This window comes from Castor canadensis, chromosome 18 (genome assembly GCF_047511655.1).
Source record: "Castor canadensis chromosome 18, mCasCan1.hap1v2, whole genome shotgun sequence".
NCBI classification, from domain to species: Eukaryota; Metazoa; Chordata; class Mammalia; order Rodentia; family Castoridae; genus Castor; species Castor canadensis.
Window position 1 is genome coordinate 38,776,478 of NC_133403.1, and position 15,765 is coordinate 38,792,242.

Genomic DNA, 15,765 nt, shown 5'->3' on the forward strand with positions numbered 1-15,765 from the left:
TTGGTATTTGGCACAAGCACTCTTTAGTCTTGCTCTGACTTGAGAAGTAGTGCAAGGAAACAGGCCTACAGTGATATGGTATGGTATTACTAGAAAGGTCTGAATCTGCAGATATTGTCTGGTGGGAAAGATGACTTGTGTCTTAAGATTTATTGTGGTTTGGGGTTTTTTCTTGTAACTGGGTATAATTTTAGTTTAAATAGCTTATAGAAGGTGTGGTGTTTTGTTTGGGGAAGAGGGTGGTGGAGAAACCCAGCGCCTTGTGCAAACCAGGCAACTGCCCTACCACTGAGCTGTATCTCCAGCCCTTTTAATGACTCATAGAGTGAGTCAGGAAACCTGACAGCTAGCTTTCTTGCGAGATAAAACCAAGAGAGGAATGAGATACATTCTTATCATGAGAACCTAATGTTATTATTTTTTTTAATCCCCTCTAGCCTTTGTACCCAATACCCATGACTCCCATGCCAGTGAACCAAGCCAAGACCTATAGAGCAGGTAAAGGTGAGAATATTCTGCCTGTGTTTGCTTGTAGACCGCATGCTGCATGGTGAGACAGCTGTGAGGGGAGTGGGCACGAGTAAGCCTTGTTCTTTGGTGAGGTTCTGATAACCGTCATTAAAGTGCTTACTGATTGGGATTGTTCACTTTCGTCTTCAGAAACAGTTACTGACATCTGAAATACACAACCTGAAATGCAAACTTACATTTGAGATAAAACTTGAAAGAGGGCTTGCTAGGTGAATTTTCTAGACTCTTGACCTTATTTTACATTAACCTACAATTACTTCCCCCAAATCTGTATCTTTTGAAGCAGAGTGCAACCCACTTCAGAAACTAATTTCAGAATCCTACTAGAGAGGTGTTTCTTTCTCTTTAAAATGAACGTGTAATCATGGGAAATCGTAGAGTTTTGAGAGATGCTGAAGGATCCTGTTTTGCCATCCAGTTATTCCAGAGCAATTCATTGTAACATTTTATTGAGAAGCAAGGACTTACATAGAAAAAATGTTTTTCAGTGCGTACTAGTTACCTTATGGGCATACAAATTTCATTTCTTCTTAAGTTGGTAAGAGTTCTTCAATGTTTGAAGTAAGTATGTCTTTGTGGGTGTTAACTAAAACTTGTAATCTTTTTTTTTTTTTGACCTTAGAACACTTGAACTCCCTGAAAAAACTCTACCTTGAGTTATTTGAAGTAACCCTGAGTAATAGGAATTTATCTTATTGTGAAGGCCTCAAGCCATTTAGGGAAGAAGTTTTATTGATTTAATTCTTTATAGTGGTGCTGGGGTTTGAGCTCAGGGCTTTTTGCTTGGTTCTATCACTTGAGCCACACATCCACCCCAAGAAAAGGATTTTCTAAGTGCTATTGCAGTGGAGTATTAAGACGGTCTTGCACTACTGCTGGCGTTACTGGTTTCATGATTAACAGCAAGCGTGGCAGTGTTCTGATGTGTGAGATCCACTCTGACTTCAGGAGGCTCTGCCGTTTTAGTAGATGGAGATCATATCCTCTGAGCATTGTTCCCTGTACAGAATAGGACACTATCAAGAATGCCAGTTGTGAATAGGGGCTGGGGACTTGGCTTGTGGTAGAGCACCTGCCTAGCGGGAGGTCATTTTGCCAGGTGGAATAGCCTAGTCCTGTAATCTTAGCTACTCAGGGGGCAAAGATCAGGAAGATTAAGGTTCAAGGCCAGCCTGGACAAAAAGTTCATGAGACATCATCTCAGTCAGTAAAAGCTGAGTGTGGTGATACAAGCTTGTCATCTCAGCCAGGCAGAAAGCATAGAGGGTCAAGGTCCAGGCCACCTGTTTGTAAAATATGTAAAGTCAAAGGGCCGGGGCAGTCGTTCATGTGGCAGAGTGCCTGCCTGACAAGTACAAGGCCCTGAGTTCAAACTCCAGGATTACCAAAAAAAAAAAAAAAAAAAAAAAGAGTATCAACCAAATGTGCTAAAAAGATGGGAAGTAATTAGATACTTGCTGCTGTTATCCATCGTTCACATTCTATGATTACCTCAATTTTGCCATATTTATTCATTTATTTTAGGGATGGTAAGGTGCTGTACCATTTGAGTTATGCCGCCAGCCCTTTTTGGCTTGGGTAATTTTTGAGATAGGATGTCATGTTTATGTCTAGGACCACGATGGTCATATTTATACTTCCTGTGTAGCAGGGATGACGGGTACATGCTCCCATGCCCAGACGGAATCTCAATAACTTTTTTACCTGGGCTGACCTCCAAACCCTTGATCCTTCTGATCTCTGCCTCCCAAGTAGCTAGGATTACAGGCGTGAGCCACAATTCCCAGCTGTAATTTTTTCTTTGATGAAGATTTCAAACAATCCCAGACATTATGTCATTTAATTCTAGTGAGTGTGAAGTTTTTCAAAAAACAGTACCATTTTTCTCATGGTAGCCAGGGTGCTGTTATCCCTTCCTTCTGCTCTCCCTGCTCCTCAGATTTTTTAATGCATCTCTATCGCATATCATCTCATCTGCAAATGCTTCATTTTGTGTTTCTTAAAAGATAAGGAATCTTAAAAACCTACAATACAAATATCCCACCTATGAAGAATTAAAAGCAGTTCTGTAATATTTTCAACTTTTTATCTTTTAAGATTATATCTTAGAGTCCCAGTGAGGTTTATAAGCTGCGTTAATTGCTCACGTTCAAGTCTGGTTTTGGTGGTACTGATTTGAGCTACAGGGCCTTGCGCTTGCGCTCTGCTGTTCAGCCTAGTCTTTGAAGTTTTTGAAGTAACTTTTTATTACAAAGATTTTACAACTTTAACAAATCTAGGCACTCATGTTTACTTGATACTTTTCTTTCTTCCCTCTTCTAGAGTTTGGGCTCAGGCCTCGAGCTTGCTAGGCAGATGCTCTACAACTTGTGCCACGCCCCCCGTTGTTTTTTGTTTTACTTATTTTTTTTGGTTGAATCTTGTGTTTTTGTCTGGGGCTGGCCTTGGTCTATGATCCTCTCACCTACCCTCCTGTGTAGCTGGGACCACAGGTGGATGCCATTCCTGGCTTGTTTATTAAGATGCCCAATCTGGCCTCAAACTGCAATCCTCCTGATCTCTGCCTCTTAGTAGTTGGGATTGGAGGCATGAACCACCACACCCGGCCCTCCATACCATGTGTCTTACAGTTGTTTTTGTTGTTAGGGATGAAGCCAGGGCATTGCATACGCTGGCTGAGAACTCTTACCACTGAGCTGTGTCCCCAGCCCTCATAACTAACTGCTTAGGCTGTCTGGACTGTGGTATTTTGAAACAAATCCTGGGTGCCATATCATTTTATTTATCATACTGCAGCGTTTTTATTTTATGAGTTTCTGGACTCTCTTCTTAAATAATAGGTTTTTGTTTTGTTTTGTTGTTTTGGAAGTACTGGGGTTTGAACTCAGGCCTCATGTTTGCTAGGCAGATGCTCTACCATTTGGGCCACTCTGCCAACCCATTTTTGTGTTGGATATTTTGAGATAGGGTCTCACTTTTTGCCCAGGCTGGCCTCTACTCATGATCCTCCCGATCTCTGCCTCCTAAATAGCTAAGATTACAGGTGTGAGCCACCAGCACTGGCTAAATAGTAATTAGAGTTTTTCTCTTAGTTTTGTCCCCCTTTACATTTTATTTAAATCCTGCTTATTTGTCACGTATTTCCCACCATCTGAATTTTGCTGATAGGCATCCCTGTGTGGTGTTCAAAGTGGTTTTCTGTGCCCTGTAATCTTTGTAAATTGATACAGATTATAGAGGCTTTTTAAAAATTATTGCCATTGTTACTAAGCAAGGACTGTTTCATGGATAGTGTTAGTGCTTTCTTTGGGACTCTTGCATTGTCCTCTCTCTTAGTGAACTGCTGCCAGAATGGTCCAGGATAGCGTTTCCACAGCCCTTCCCTGTGGGGGAAGTCATCATTGTGTTCCCTAGATCTAGCATCTCATTAGAGGCTGCAAAATGGTGATGTCATCCCTTCAATTAGTATCTGGAACATTTCTATAAAGGAAAACTTAAGCTCATCAAACTACTGTGCAGGAAAGGTAACGAACATGCTCAACTTTCCCCTTTCTAGGGCAGTCTTTAAAGTGACAAGTAAGTTTCCTGTTACCAGGGTGACCAATGAGGTATGGTTTGTTGTTGTTTGGTTTTTATGTTATCATGTCATGGATTTTAACATTTGACTTACCACTTGGCAGTTTTACTACAATCACAATGAAGTTCCAAATGAGCTTAGGAAAGAGCTGAGATTCCAAGAACACATCGTCATCTGCGGGAACATTGAAAGTTTCTCCCTAGGTTGTGTGTGTTTCTTCAGTTTATGCCTCAGATGTATTGTTCTGTTGTTGAAGTCAGCCAGGCTCTTCCCTTCCATTGCCTCCTCTAATGGTTTCTGAAGTACTGTAGATGAAGCTGTAGCCCTCACTCTTAATTTTATTTCTTCATGCTTTGAGGTGTTGCATCAAGATACTTTTGATATTTTTCAAATAATAAATGAAATCATGACCTTGGTTCTGAAATTCAGTTAGGGTTTGTACATAGAGGGGTTTTCCTGCGAGGTGCAGTAGGATCTTTGCAGAAGGCCATCTTTTTGTCCACTTTCTACAAACTGCTGTTACCATCTGTGCGACCTGTGAGACAGGTACACTTATGTTTGAAAATGTGCCAAAATCAGGGATTTTTGCAGACAGCAGAATTTCTTAGCCATGGGACTGTTTACATTTGGGGCTGGTCTTTTTTTTTTTTTTTTTTTTTTTTTTTTTGGAGAAAGGCATAGAGAGATTTTTTAAAAGAGCTATGGACAAGTCAATTATCTGCGTCATGCTGGGCTGTGGGGTATTGGTTTAATAAAGGGAGGTGTTGAGGAGTCAGTGGTGGATGCTGGGCCTGTTGTGGCTCTTGTTCATGCTTTTGTTTTTCTTCCTAAGTGACCCCAGTGCCCTTCCCTAGAAAGTGGCATCATTTCAAGTATCAAACAATGTAGGTTGTGGCCCCCCCACCATGTCTTATGGTAGAGATAAGAAGTAAATGAACGGGTTATCTGAGAAGCAGGGTGAAGAAAAAGTCATTGGGTAGTGCTGTGGATGTGTCTCTCTGTCTCTCTGAAGATGGGGCTTTCTAGCTGGTTCTTCCAGCTGGCAGCATGTCCTGGTGTTTGAGGCTGAGGAATAACATTTGTGGCTGAAATGGGGGGTGTTATGAGGTGTTGGAGAGTCACGCAAGAGGGTCGATGTCATGTGAGTGCCTGTGTTAACACTTATTCTGTGGAATGCTAAGGAGGTGCTATTTCCATTAAGTCTCTCCTCCTCCCTTTGCCCCCCAGTACCAAACATGCCCCCGCAGCGACAAGACCAGCACCACCAGGGCACCATGATGCACCCGGCCTCGGCAGCAGGCCCCCCCATCGTAGCCACCCCGCCAGCTTACTCCACTCAGTATGTCGCCTACAGCCCTCAGCAATTTCCGAACCAGCCCCTCGTTCAGCACGTGCCACATTACCAGTCTCAGGTAAGGCTGACAGGGCCAGTTCTTAGTGTTGGTTCCATTTGAAGACCATTTAATTTTAACTGTTGATATAGTCAAGGGACTTCCCCTTACACTTTTTGCATTATGTCATGGTGGGGTAGATAGCTAAGGACTTGGGGACTTTTTAAATTTATGTGAAAGTTCCTGATCAGTGTAAGAGTTTCAAAGGAAACAGCCAAGAGTGACTTTAGTATTTTCGGTTATTTCTGAGATCCATGGAGTTAAGACTGTAAGGGCTGGGGGTGGGACTCAAGTGTGGTAGCAGCTGCCTGGGAGGCACAAGGCCTTGAATTCAAATCCCAGTAAATCCTCCCCCCCCAAAAAAATAAAAGAATGTAAGTAAAATCTACTTGGTTCTTGTTGGCATTTTTAATGTCCTTTATTTTCTGTTTGAACGCAGCATCCTCATGTCTACAGTCCTGTCCTACAGGGCAGTGCTAGGATGATAGCACCACCGACACATGCCCAGCCTGGCCTCGTGTCCTCCTCAGCAGCTCAGTATGGGGCTCATGAACAGACGCACGCGATGTATGGTAGGAGGAACTTTGTTTCTTTCCGTGTGTGACTTCTCATTTGTTTTAAAGACACTGTTTAAGAAAAACCTGAGTCAGCTGTGGTGGTACCAGCCTGCAGTTCCAGCTACTCAGGAGGCTGAGGCAAGAGGACCCCCGGAGTCCAGGAGTTGGAAACCAGCCTGGGCAACAGAGATAAACCCTGCCTCAACAAAAAAAAAAAAAAAAAAAAAAAAAAAAAGAATAAATAAATAAATAACCTGGCCTTGATGACACTGAGGGTCAAGAACCTAAAGCAAAAAGATGAGCTTATCTCTACTTCTACCCTGCTTTCTAAGTCTTGCATGTAATCTCTGCTTCTGTGTCTACAATCCCTCACTCTTCACTGTGTCTCCCTACTTGAACTGACACGTGATGATGTGTACAGCAGCCAGCATCTTTGGGGTTGGAGGAGGAATGTGCCTTCTTCCTCTTCCTCACCGGTGTTATCATTTGGTGTGGTGCCTAAGGGATGCCAGAAAGTGTTTGCCATCAACACACTGAAGCTTGAAAACACTTCTTCCCTCCTTGCTCAGGGGTCACTGGCATTGCCTGTTTCTATTTGTTGTAATGATGCTGTGTTTTCTGCGTCAGAATTTATTGTAAGTGACCCCAATGGTGTAATAATATAATTTTTTTTTTTTTTCAGTACTGGGGTTTGAACTTAGATACTTGCACTTGCTAGGCAGGTGCACTACCTCTTGAGCCATGCCCCCAGTCCAAGATGGGGTTTTTTGGCGGATTAAACCCCAGGGTCTCACACATAGCAGGCAGGTACTTTACCACTGAACTAAAATCCCAGTCCCCTTCATGATTCACACTTTAAATATGATCAGTATAAACATGGAAAAGTGAAAACAAGAAGTATTTTATTTAAAATTAAACAGTGCTGGTGCTGGACACGGTGGCACACACCTATAATTGCAGCTACTCAGGAGGCAGAGATCGGGAGGATTGCAGTTTGAGGCAGCTGGGGCAAAAAGTTAGTGAGGGACCCACCCCCCGGCCCCGATCTTGAATAAGCCAGCTGTGGTGGTTCTCCTCTGTAATCCCATCTATGAAGGAGGCAAAGGAAGGGAGATCTGTGGTCTGAGGTTGTCCCTGAACAAAACACCAGACCCCATCTGAAAAATAACTGAAGAACAAAGGGCTTGTGGAGTGGCTCAAGTGGTAGAGCTCCTGCCTAGCAAGCATGAGGCCCTGAGTTCAAACTCCATTACCTCCAAAATTATACTAAAAGTAAATAAAGTTAAACAGTATTTATTATATAAGAATAATTTTTAAAAACCAGCTATCTTAATTTTTTAGCCAGAAAACTTTCAGTAGGTCAACTTAGCAGCTGTCCAAATATACACTAAAATAATTCATTTTTCACAGTTGAAAATTTAAAATTTCTACTTGTATGTCTTGCAAATTAATGGGTTGCCTCACTGTATTTTTCAAAATACATCTTTGACTAGTAACACTTTACTACAGATGGTAGTTTTGTTCTAAGTGTTTCTGAGAGTGCCTGCGTTGTCATTTGTTTTCCTGTTGGCATTTCATGTTTCTGGAAGATGAAGATAAGTATAGGTTTATTCATACAATATACAATTGAGGAGTACCAGCTATGAGAATGAAATTACGTTGCATACAACTACACGGACATTTTGTATTTTAAACATGTACAGTTTTTGAATGAGAATTTAAAGATTTTTTTTAAAAATACCTTGAATGAATGTATACAGATAACATTGAGTTTACAGATTTCTGACAAATGCCTTCTTCTGGAACTTACTGCTTTTCATACCTTCTTTGTTACCCCCAGGGTAATAAACTCAGGGCCTCTCACTTGCCAGGCAGGTGCCGTACCATTTGAGCCACACCCCAGCCCTTCTGTCTTCCTTTTAAAAATGATAGTTGTACCTTTAGGCAGACTCATTTGAAGACTGGGACTCAGAACGCAGCAGCGTCCTTCCTCGTCCACTCCAGTGTGTGCTTTCTTCCTGGGGCTCCTCCTTGTCACAGGGCAGGCACACTATGGTAGGAATTAAAAAGATTAGAGACGTTTACTTTTATAAATACTTGCTCTGATCTTCCCACATCATCACTTAAGGCTTTTTATTATGGACTAGGCATTTTGAATAAAAAATAATGCAATTTCACTTTTAAAGTCTCCATTGCAACGTCAATGGACCCAGGCCATGGCAGCTAATGCTGCCACCAGCCCGCCACAGCGACTCCCACTAGAGCTGGTGAATAAGTATATAGGACCACAGATTCACATCGTGATGAAGAGTGATGAGGGAATTTGAAATCACACCAGAAGGAATAGGATTGCCAAATTAGATCAGATTTTACTAAATGGAAATAATACAACAGTGCTGGTTCCTGGAGATGGAGCTGAAGTAAGTGTATTGCCTTGACCTGCACTAATTCTGTTTTGTCTTACAATGGAAAGGAAATGGAACTTTTTAAACTTTTTAATGTTTATAGAGTTTACAAAGCTAAATTTCCCATTAAAGGGTAGTGCTTTGAAGGTAAACTGAATGCCCATTTTTCTAAGTTAATCATGACTACCCTAGAAAAAGAAGAGTTTCTTTTTTGAAAACTAAAGAATAAAGATGTTTTGGCTAACTGTCATTTTATTTATTATAAAGAAACAGACAAGAAAGTTTTTTTTTTTTTTTTTAAAGTAGTGCAGTTCCGTGTTTTAGAAAATGTGTGTTAAGAAGGCCACCTTGTTGGCCCGGCACGCTGGTACATGCCTGTAATCCCAGCACTTGGGTGTTTGGGGCCAGAGTGGATTATGAGTTCAAGGCCAGTCTGGGCTACATAGCAAGACCTTGTCTCAGAAAATCCAAAGAAAGAAAAAGTCTGTCTATAATTAATTTAAAAATAGAGTGAGTGATTTGTCTCATGGTTTTGTCATGACACCAGTCATGTAGCTTGTCTTTACATTTGAAAAGGCACTTTTGACTCATGAGACTGGCTTTCTTGGGACTTGCACACATCCAATAGTCTTCCAGTTTGCTAAAGGCTTAGGTGAAAAATTCATTAGGATTGTTTAGACGTTTCTAGTGAAGTGAATGCATTGTGATTTAACAAGTGGAAAAGCATATTTTTCCTCCACTTTTCTGGTATATTCTCTTTGGAGTAAGGCCTGAACCTTTGAGCTTTCAGAGAGCAGCTCTTTGGGCCTGAGCTCCTGCGACTGCAGTGGTGGTGAGCTGTGTCCAGGCCCCAGGCTAGGCAAGGTGCAGATTGCTGCAGAGTTCTTTTAGATGCTTTAGGTCCTTAAAAAGAACACCAGGGGCTGACGGAGTGCCTCAAATGGCAGGGTGCCTGCCTAGCAAGTGAGAAGCCAGCCCCAAGTCAAACCCTAGTATCACAAAAAGAACACTAGAAAATGAATTACTGTGTTCCTTGCCATCATAAACCATAATTTAATCTGACAAAGCAAATTCTTCATTACATTGTCAGTAATTAATTTTAATTTCTTCAGGTCTTTCAAAACCTTATTACACTGAATACAAACAAAATTTTGGTACCTTGAAATTTTTAATTTTATTTATTTATTTATTGGATTTCCAGATAGTGTCTCACCCTGTAGCCCAGATGGGCCTTGAACTCACCATCATCCTGCCTCTGACTTCTGAGTGCTGGGATTAATAGGTGTCTGCTACCAAGCTCAGCATAGTACTTTATTACTGTTTCCTAGTAATGCTGATTTTATGCTCATCTCCCTTGAACAATGTATATTTTATATTCCCAAAGGAACCAAAAACTTGAAGTATATTGATTTTTAAGCTATATCCTTAGTAGGCTGTAAAACTTTTTTGGCGGGGAGGAGTCTGGGGTTTGAACTCAGGGTTTCATGCTCACAAAGCAGGCACTGTACTTCTTGAGCCACACCTCCAGTCAAAAACAGTTTAATCCAAACATATGACAATGCACCCAGGTATTGGGGTGCATCATCTTTGTGGTGTTCTTACGGCATAGTTAAAAGCAAAAGGCTTTGAGAATCTACAGTACTGATGACCACAAAATGGCTATTGTTTTAAAAGTTTTGGTATACTTCATATCAGTATGCTGACAGACTCCCTACCACAGTGTTACAGCAGGAGGCACGCACTTTCCAAAGTTGTTGACTTGCATTCTTTCTAGCTGTCTTAGAAAAGACTTCTGTCACAAACCTCATCTCTGAATGCAGTTTGATTTTCAGCATTGCCTGCACCATCCTAAGAAGTGACTTGAATTTTTGTTGCCCTCACATCTAGTTTTCAGTTCACCTATTTGGTTTTATGGCCATGAGTTCACCTGTCAGAAACAGTAATAATAAAGTTTTGTCTACAAACCGCAGCCATCTGGAAGGGTTGGTCCAGAATCCTTCCTAGATGACTTACAAAAATACCGTAGGGAAGAAGAGGCGAGAAGCACCCTCCTCACGAGCAGCACGGCAAACTTCGGTGCTCGTCCTGCCCTCCGTGTGTCCTCAGCGCACGGCCCTCCATTCCTCCTCCTCTCCGCAAATGGCTTTCAGTCCGCTTCGATTCTGAACACTCAGACCCTGCCAGCCTGCAATGCCATTCCTATTGTGTGTCTAATGAATTTGCTAAAATTTTACTGTTTGAGTTGGGTACATTCTCTATATCCAGGTTGTTCAGTGGAATGCTTGTTGGTCTTTTTTTTTTTTTTTTTTTTTTCCTTTTTAATCAGATAATGCTTTTATTCCTTTGGTTTAAGCAAATCAGCACGTGGAATTTGATACCTCAGAACAGAAGAAAAGTGTCTCCTACTTCAGTCCTGTGTTTCAATCTGTTTAAAGTGCTCATCTGCTCTTGTAAAATAAAAATGAATTATGCATGAGTACAGAGAGATTACTATAAATATGTTGACCTTTCCAGAAAATTAGGAGAATGCACACCTCAAAAGGCTAATTTACCTTTCTATTTTCCAAATTCAGCATGTCCCAAATTACCATACAGCAAGGAGACAAGCCCTTCTTTCTACTTTGCCAGTGAGTTGGGTTTTTTATACTAATATTAATTACACAGTAAAACACTTTTTAAAGAATACATGTTAAAGGGAGCAGACCTGTTGAACAGTTTTCCTTGTGCCAGAAAAAAATCATTAAAATTGTGTATATTTGTAAATAATTTAGTTTTGAAAAGTGTGACCAAGGTTCAGAAAGCTGAGTGAATGCAGAAAGGAATTTTTGCATACCAAGCACACACATGACTGTCGGGCAGATCCTCATATTTTCTTTGTTCAGGGAAGCTTTTCCTGAACAGCTATTAATATTTTGTGCCAGGCCACAAGCTTTCCTAAACTGAAGACAGTCATTTTTCAGTATCCTGGTAGAGAAGAAATTTATCTCTAGCGTTATTTTTAATTGAATAGCTTCATGAGCTCCACGGGGAGAACCCACTCTGTTTTCAGTTGATGACTGAGGGTTTGAGAGAGTCAGGGTATTTTAGCTTCATTCAGCTGGATGGCACGGCCTCCTGGAGATGCCTGTGGCAGCCCCACCATCAAGTCTAAGCTGGCCTTTCTTCCCCTAGAGGACTTATAAATGGGTTTTCCCTATCTAGCGTGATTCTTTTTTTTATTATTTTTTTTTTAATAACAAAGGTCATGGGGCTTTGGTGTTTGGATAGGGTAGGTGCTAATAGAACCCCAGAGAAATCCATGCCGTTAATGTGTGCCACTTTGTCTCAAGTACTGTATTCTAGAGGACATTAAGGATTAACATTTTCATAGTAGGAACTAAATTTTGAATTATTTTGGAATGACTCAGTATCTCACTCTACTAAACGCCGTATTTCACAGTTAGAAAGCATTTTGACCTTTAATTTTCATTAATTGTGCCATGACTTGGTATCCAAAAATAAGCTGATGAAATAAGTATTTATTTATGTGGTACTAGGAGACGGGAACAAAATTTAATCCTTTAATAGGTGCTCTTTAAAAAGGGGTCTTGCTGTCTATGTACTATTAAAAGGAAACTGTATCTGTGATGACAGGGTGTAAGAGATAGGGCCAGTGATTAGTTTTATTGAACACAACTTCGAGGTCTAACAAGAAGTTATCCTCACCATCTTACTGTCTCTGTGTTAGTCACAGAGTCATTTTCCTGGTAAGTAGCTAGAAGGTCCTTAGTCATCACACTCCAGCGTTCCTTGCCTTAGCCCAGCGTCTCTGAAAGGCTATGTCAGTCCTTCAAAGAACCTCACTGCCAGGCTGCTGTTTGCGCTCGAATCTGCTGCTCTAGCTTTCCCATTGTAAGCCATTTTGTCATGACTTGGCTTGCCAGCTTTCATTCACTCTTTGCTCAATGTAACATCAAATTTAAAGGTTGGAAAATTTTGTTTTTTAAAGTTTTGCCGTACTGGTGATTGTTCATGACTTGTGCATCCAAGGTCAAAATGACAGATCCTAGTTACAGATAATACGTAGCCAGCCTCATGGCCTGAATTGGTTTATGTTAGGAGCTTGGCTGGAAACTGTTTTTGGAATGTGGTTAATAAGGATTTGACTGGTGTCATATTTAGAATTGTAAATATTTATGTCAGGAAGCCCGCTGAGTGGGAAACTTCTGGACAGTGTTGGGCTCAAAGAAGCAGTCCTTTGATTATCTTGACCAGATCCAGAAGATTCATGAAGAATCATGATAGAAATAGAAGTTTAATGGATAAATAGTTAAATTGGGGTTTCAGAGAGAATTCAGTTGTTTTTAGCTTCCTTGGAATCTTTAGTTGATATTAGCAGATGAAGCAAAAGCAGTTAAATAATACACTTAACAGAAGCCCTTCACTGTCCACTGCTCCTTTTCCCTAATTGTGCTGTATTTTTCCTTCTTTACCCTGTCTCGTTCAACTATTTTTTCCCCCTTGTCTTTTTAATTTCCCTCCTTCCCCTTTGTATCACTGTTAACTGATACTTCAAGGAACCAAACTGTATTTCTGTTATTAGCAGTTAAACTGTAAGTTTCACATTTTTCCCAATTACTTGCTCATTTCTACATTCAAAGGGAAAAAAGAGTTCTTGAGACGCTTGCTCTCATACCTTTTGAGCTAGAAAATGAGTGAAGGAAACTATTTCTAATTAACCCTCCACGACATTTTATTTGCAGCGCATATGTATCCAGTAGGGCCCCTTGAATTTTTAAAAATAATGCCTGGTAGTACTGCTTTTTAGGTAAGAGGAGGACGGCTTTTTTGTTCCTGGTTTTGTTTTTGTAAATAAAGTCTGCATAGATTCACTCAGCTTGGTTCTTTGCAGTAGTCGTGCTGAGGATACTTCATTCTATAGCTGTAGAACATTTGTGAGTTTACATCACCCAGGTGCTTTTTAAATGTGTGGAAAGAGCAGAGAATGGTGATGCAGTCCACCTATGGGGGAGGCTGAGGCAGGACGATCACCTGAACCCAGGAGTTCAGAGCTAACCTGGACAACATAGCAAAAACTCTGACTCCAGAAAAGAAAAAAATGGATTAAAAACAAATGCTGGAGTGTGCACTCAGCAGCAGCACTTACACTTAGTGCCAGCAGCCCCAGCGCTGGGGAGGCTGAGGCTACAAAGTGAGACCCTAGCCTTTAATTTAAAAATTGCCTTTTATTTTCCTTCCAAATAACTTCAAGATCTTTACATTTTTCCAATTGATGAATATAATTAGGAGAGTGTTTTTTTTTTTTATTGCTTACAAAGTAACTAAAACTAAAATTTGAAACTTCATAGTATACAATTTCTTGAATGAGAAACTGGCACCCATAGTTTATGCCTATAATCTACCTGAAAGGCAGAGATTGAGAGGATCGCAGTTCAGGCCAGCTTAGGCAGATAGTTTTCAACCCCGTCTCCAAAATAACCAGAGCAAAATGGATGGAGGTGTGCTTCAAGTCATAGAGCACCTGCTTTGCAAGTGTGAAGCCCTGAGTTCAAACCTAAGTCTCACCAAAAAAAACAAAGAGTAAAGACTGAGATTCTGTCCTATTTGAAACCCCACAAAGGTAATTTGGGGATTGCTTTCCTCAGACAGATTTAGTATTGCAGTCAATGAACCGGTTAAGAAGCTGGTGGGGGCGGGGGTTTAATGTCAGTGTTGTGAAACCACAGACTGTAAACGAGTAGGTGTGACTGTGCAGTGGGACTTCTTGTGATGGTGGAAGTCCACTACAGAACTGCATGGTCTGATCTAGCAGCCATGAGCTCTGTGACTATTTTAGACTTTGTATGTGTGTGAGATTTTTACAAGAGCAAAGTCAGGCCCAAATTTTATGTCAGGGTTTTTGTTTGTTTTTAAATCTTTCTGAGACAGAGTCTTACTGTATTGCCCAGACCTGTCTCAGACTCCTGGGCTCAAAGTGATTCTCTTGGCTCAGCCTCCCGAGCAGTAGGGACTGAAGGTGTGCACCACTGCACTCTGCTTATGTTAGGTGTTTTAGACTAAGTCAGTGCCTAAACAATTTGGGGGAGCTAAACCGACTTGCCCAGTTTGGTGTGGCACACCTGCAATACTAGCACTTGGGAGGTCGAGGCCAGCCTGGGCTACTAGCAAGAGCCTGTTTGAAACAAACAAAACGCCATAAACTTGTACAATGGTGAAGGACAGTCTTTTAGTAAGCCAGTTAGAAAAAAATCTTTCCAGACTCCTGGGCTGTGACTTCCAAGAAGGCCCGTTTGCCACAGCTCCCAGTGAGGTTATTGCTCTTAAAAACACTCAAAACACTATGTTGCCACAGTTTTCTTGTTAAGATGTTCCCTTATGTTGACGCTTACTGTCTGGAAGCCTTTTGCAGTGTCTAAACAGAGCTGCTTTGTTCCATGTAAACTGGGCATTGTGGACTGTTAGTGCCGGCTGTGGCCTTGGCTGTGGGTGCACAGGTGATCCTAAAACTGGTGCTTTGCCTTGCCCTGCAGAGGGATCTGCCTGTTGGAGCTGGAGTGCGTGTTACAGGACTGCTTCCTGTGCCTAACCCTCTCACTGTTGATGGGGCACAAAGAGTTGTTCATGCTGGCCAGTCTGGGCAGCCTTTGGTGCCTTACTTCCAAGCATGCCTGCTTCTCCTGTCAGACCCTACCAGTCTGTGTCTGGTAACACATTATATGAATTATGTCAGAACTGTTCTGGTGTCGTTCCTGGGCGTAGGATCAGCTTAGAAGAGATCCTACTTCCTGAGTGAGACCAGGAACTGGACACTGCTGGAGCCCTGGCTTTAGAGCAGTGAGGTCATAGAGCCAGCTCCATGTGTGTGCTCTCTGGAGCAATGGCAGCAGTGGCACCTCTTCCTGGGCTTTCACTTCTCAGTCTGCTGTTTTGGGAAGACAGGAGCACGTGACTTTGTTTCTGACCTCTGTGTTTTATACCAAGGTGTGACTTACACTGAGATGCATAAAGAATTGGCTTGGGCTTTTTATCATTAGCAACCACATTTTTACTTAAAATGGGTTCACCACATTTCCTTTGAAGTTACTCTAGTAAAATTCTATCTGAGGGTTGGGGTGCCCTGAAAAGAGTTCAGTTTTTTTTTGTTTTGTTTTATCTTTTTACATAGTTTAGGCAGTTTGATCTTCTGGATTTTATAAAGTAAAGCGGGGGCCGGGAGGGTGGGGGGATCCTCACTAGGGCCCCAGGGAACAAACCAAGTGGTGGAGTGGCTTGCAATTGGCTCAGCTGGCAGTCATTTGACCCTG

The 15,765-nt window shown here is 41.5% G+C and overlaps 2 protein-coding genes and 1 pseudogene across 11 annotated transcripts in view; 2 read left to right on the top strand and 1 right to left on the bottom strand.

Annotated features, from left to right (window-relative positions):
• Atxn2 (ataxin 2) overlaps positions 1–15,765 on the top strand; it is a 94,397-nt gene that overhangs the window by 74,065 nt on the left and 4,567 nt on the right. For 5 of the 10 annotated variants that reach the window (XM_020177931.2, XM_074061179.1, XM_020177935.2 and 2 more), the window contains 4 exons: positions 438–504; positions 5,336–5,520; positions 5,939–6,071; positions 11,035–11,088. In XM_020177931.2, the coding sequence (XP_020033520.2) occupies positions 438–504; positions 5,336–5,520; positions 5,939–6,071; positions 11,035–11,088 (439 nt within the window). The remainder of the gene's footprint in view (positions 1–437; positions 505–5,335; positions 5,521–5,938; positions 6,072–11,034; positions 11,089–15,765) is intronic. The other 5 variants (XM_020177933.2, XM_074061180.1, XM_020177929.2 and 2 more) reach the window with 3 other exon arrangements.
• The window catches only part of Sh2b3 (SH2B adaptor protein 3), a 28,851-nt gene continuing 20,069 nt past the window's right edge, over positions 6,984–15,765 (bottom strand). The window contains exon 7 of the mRNA XM_020177938.2: positions 6,984–8,106. Coding sequence (XP_020033527.2) covers positions 7,997–8,106 — 110 coding nt within the window. The 3' untranslated portion in view covers positions 6,984–7,996. The remainder of the gene's footprint in view (positions 8,107–15,765) is intronic.
• LOC109695407 (U6 snRNA-associated Sm-like protein LSm5 pseudogene) lies at positions 8,069–11,017 on the top strand (annotated as a pseudogene).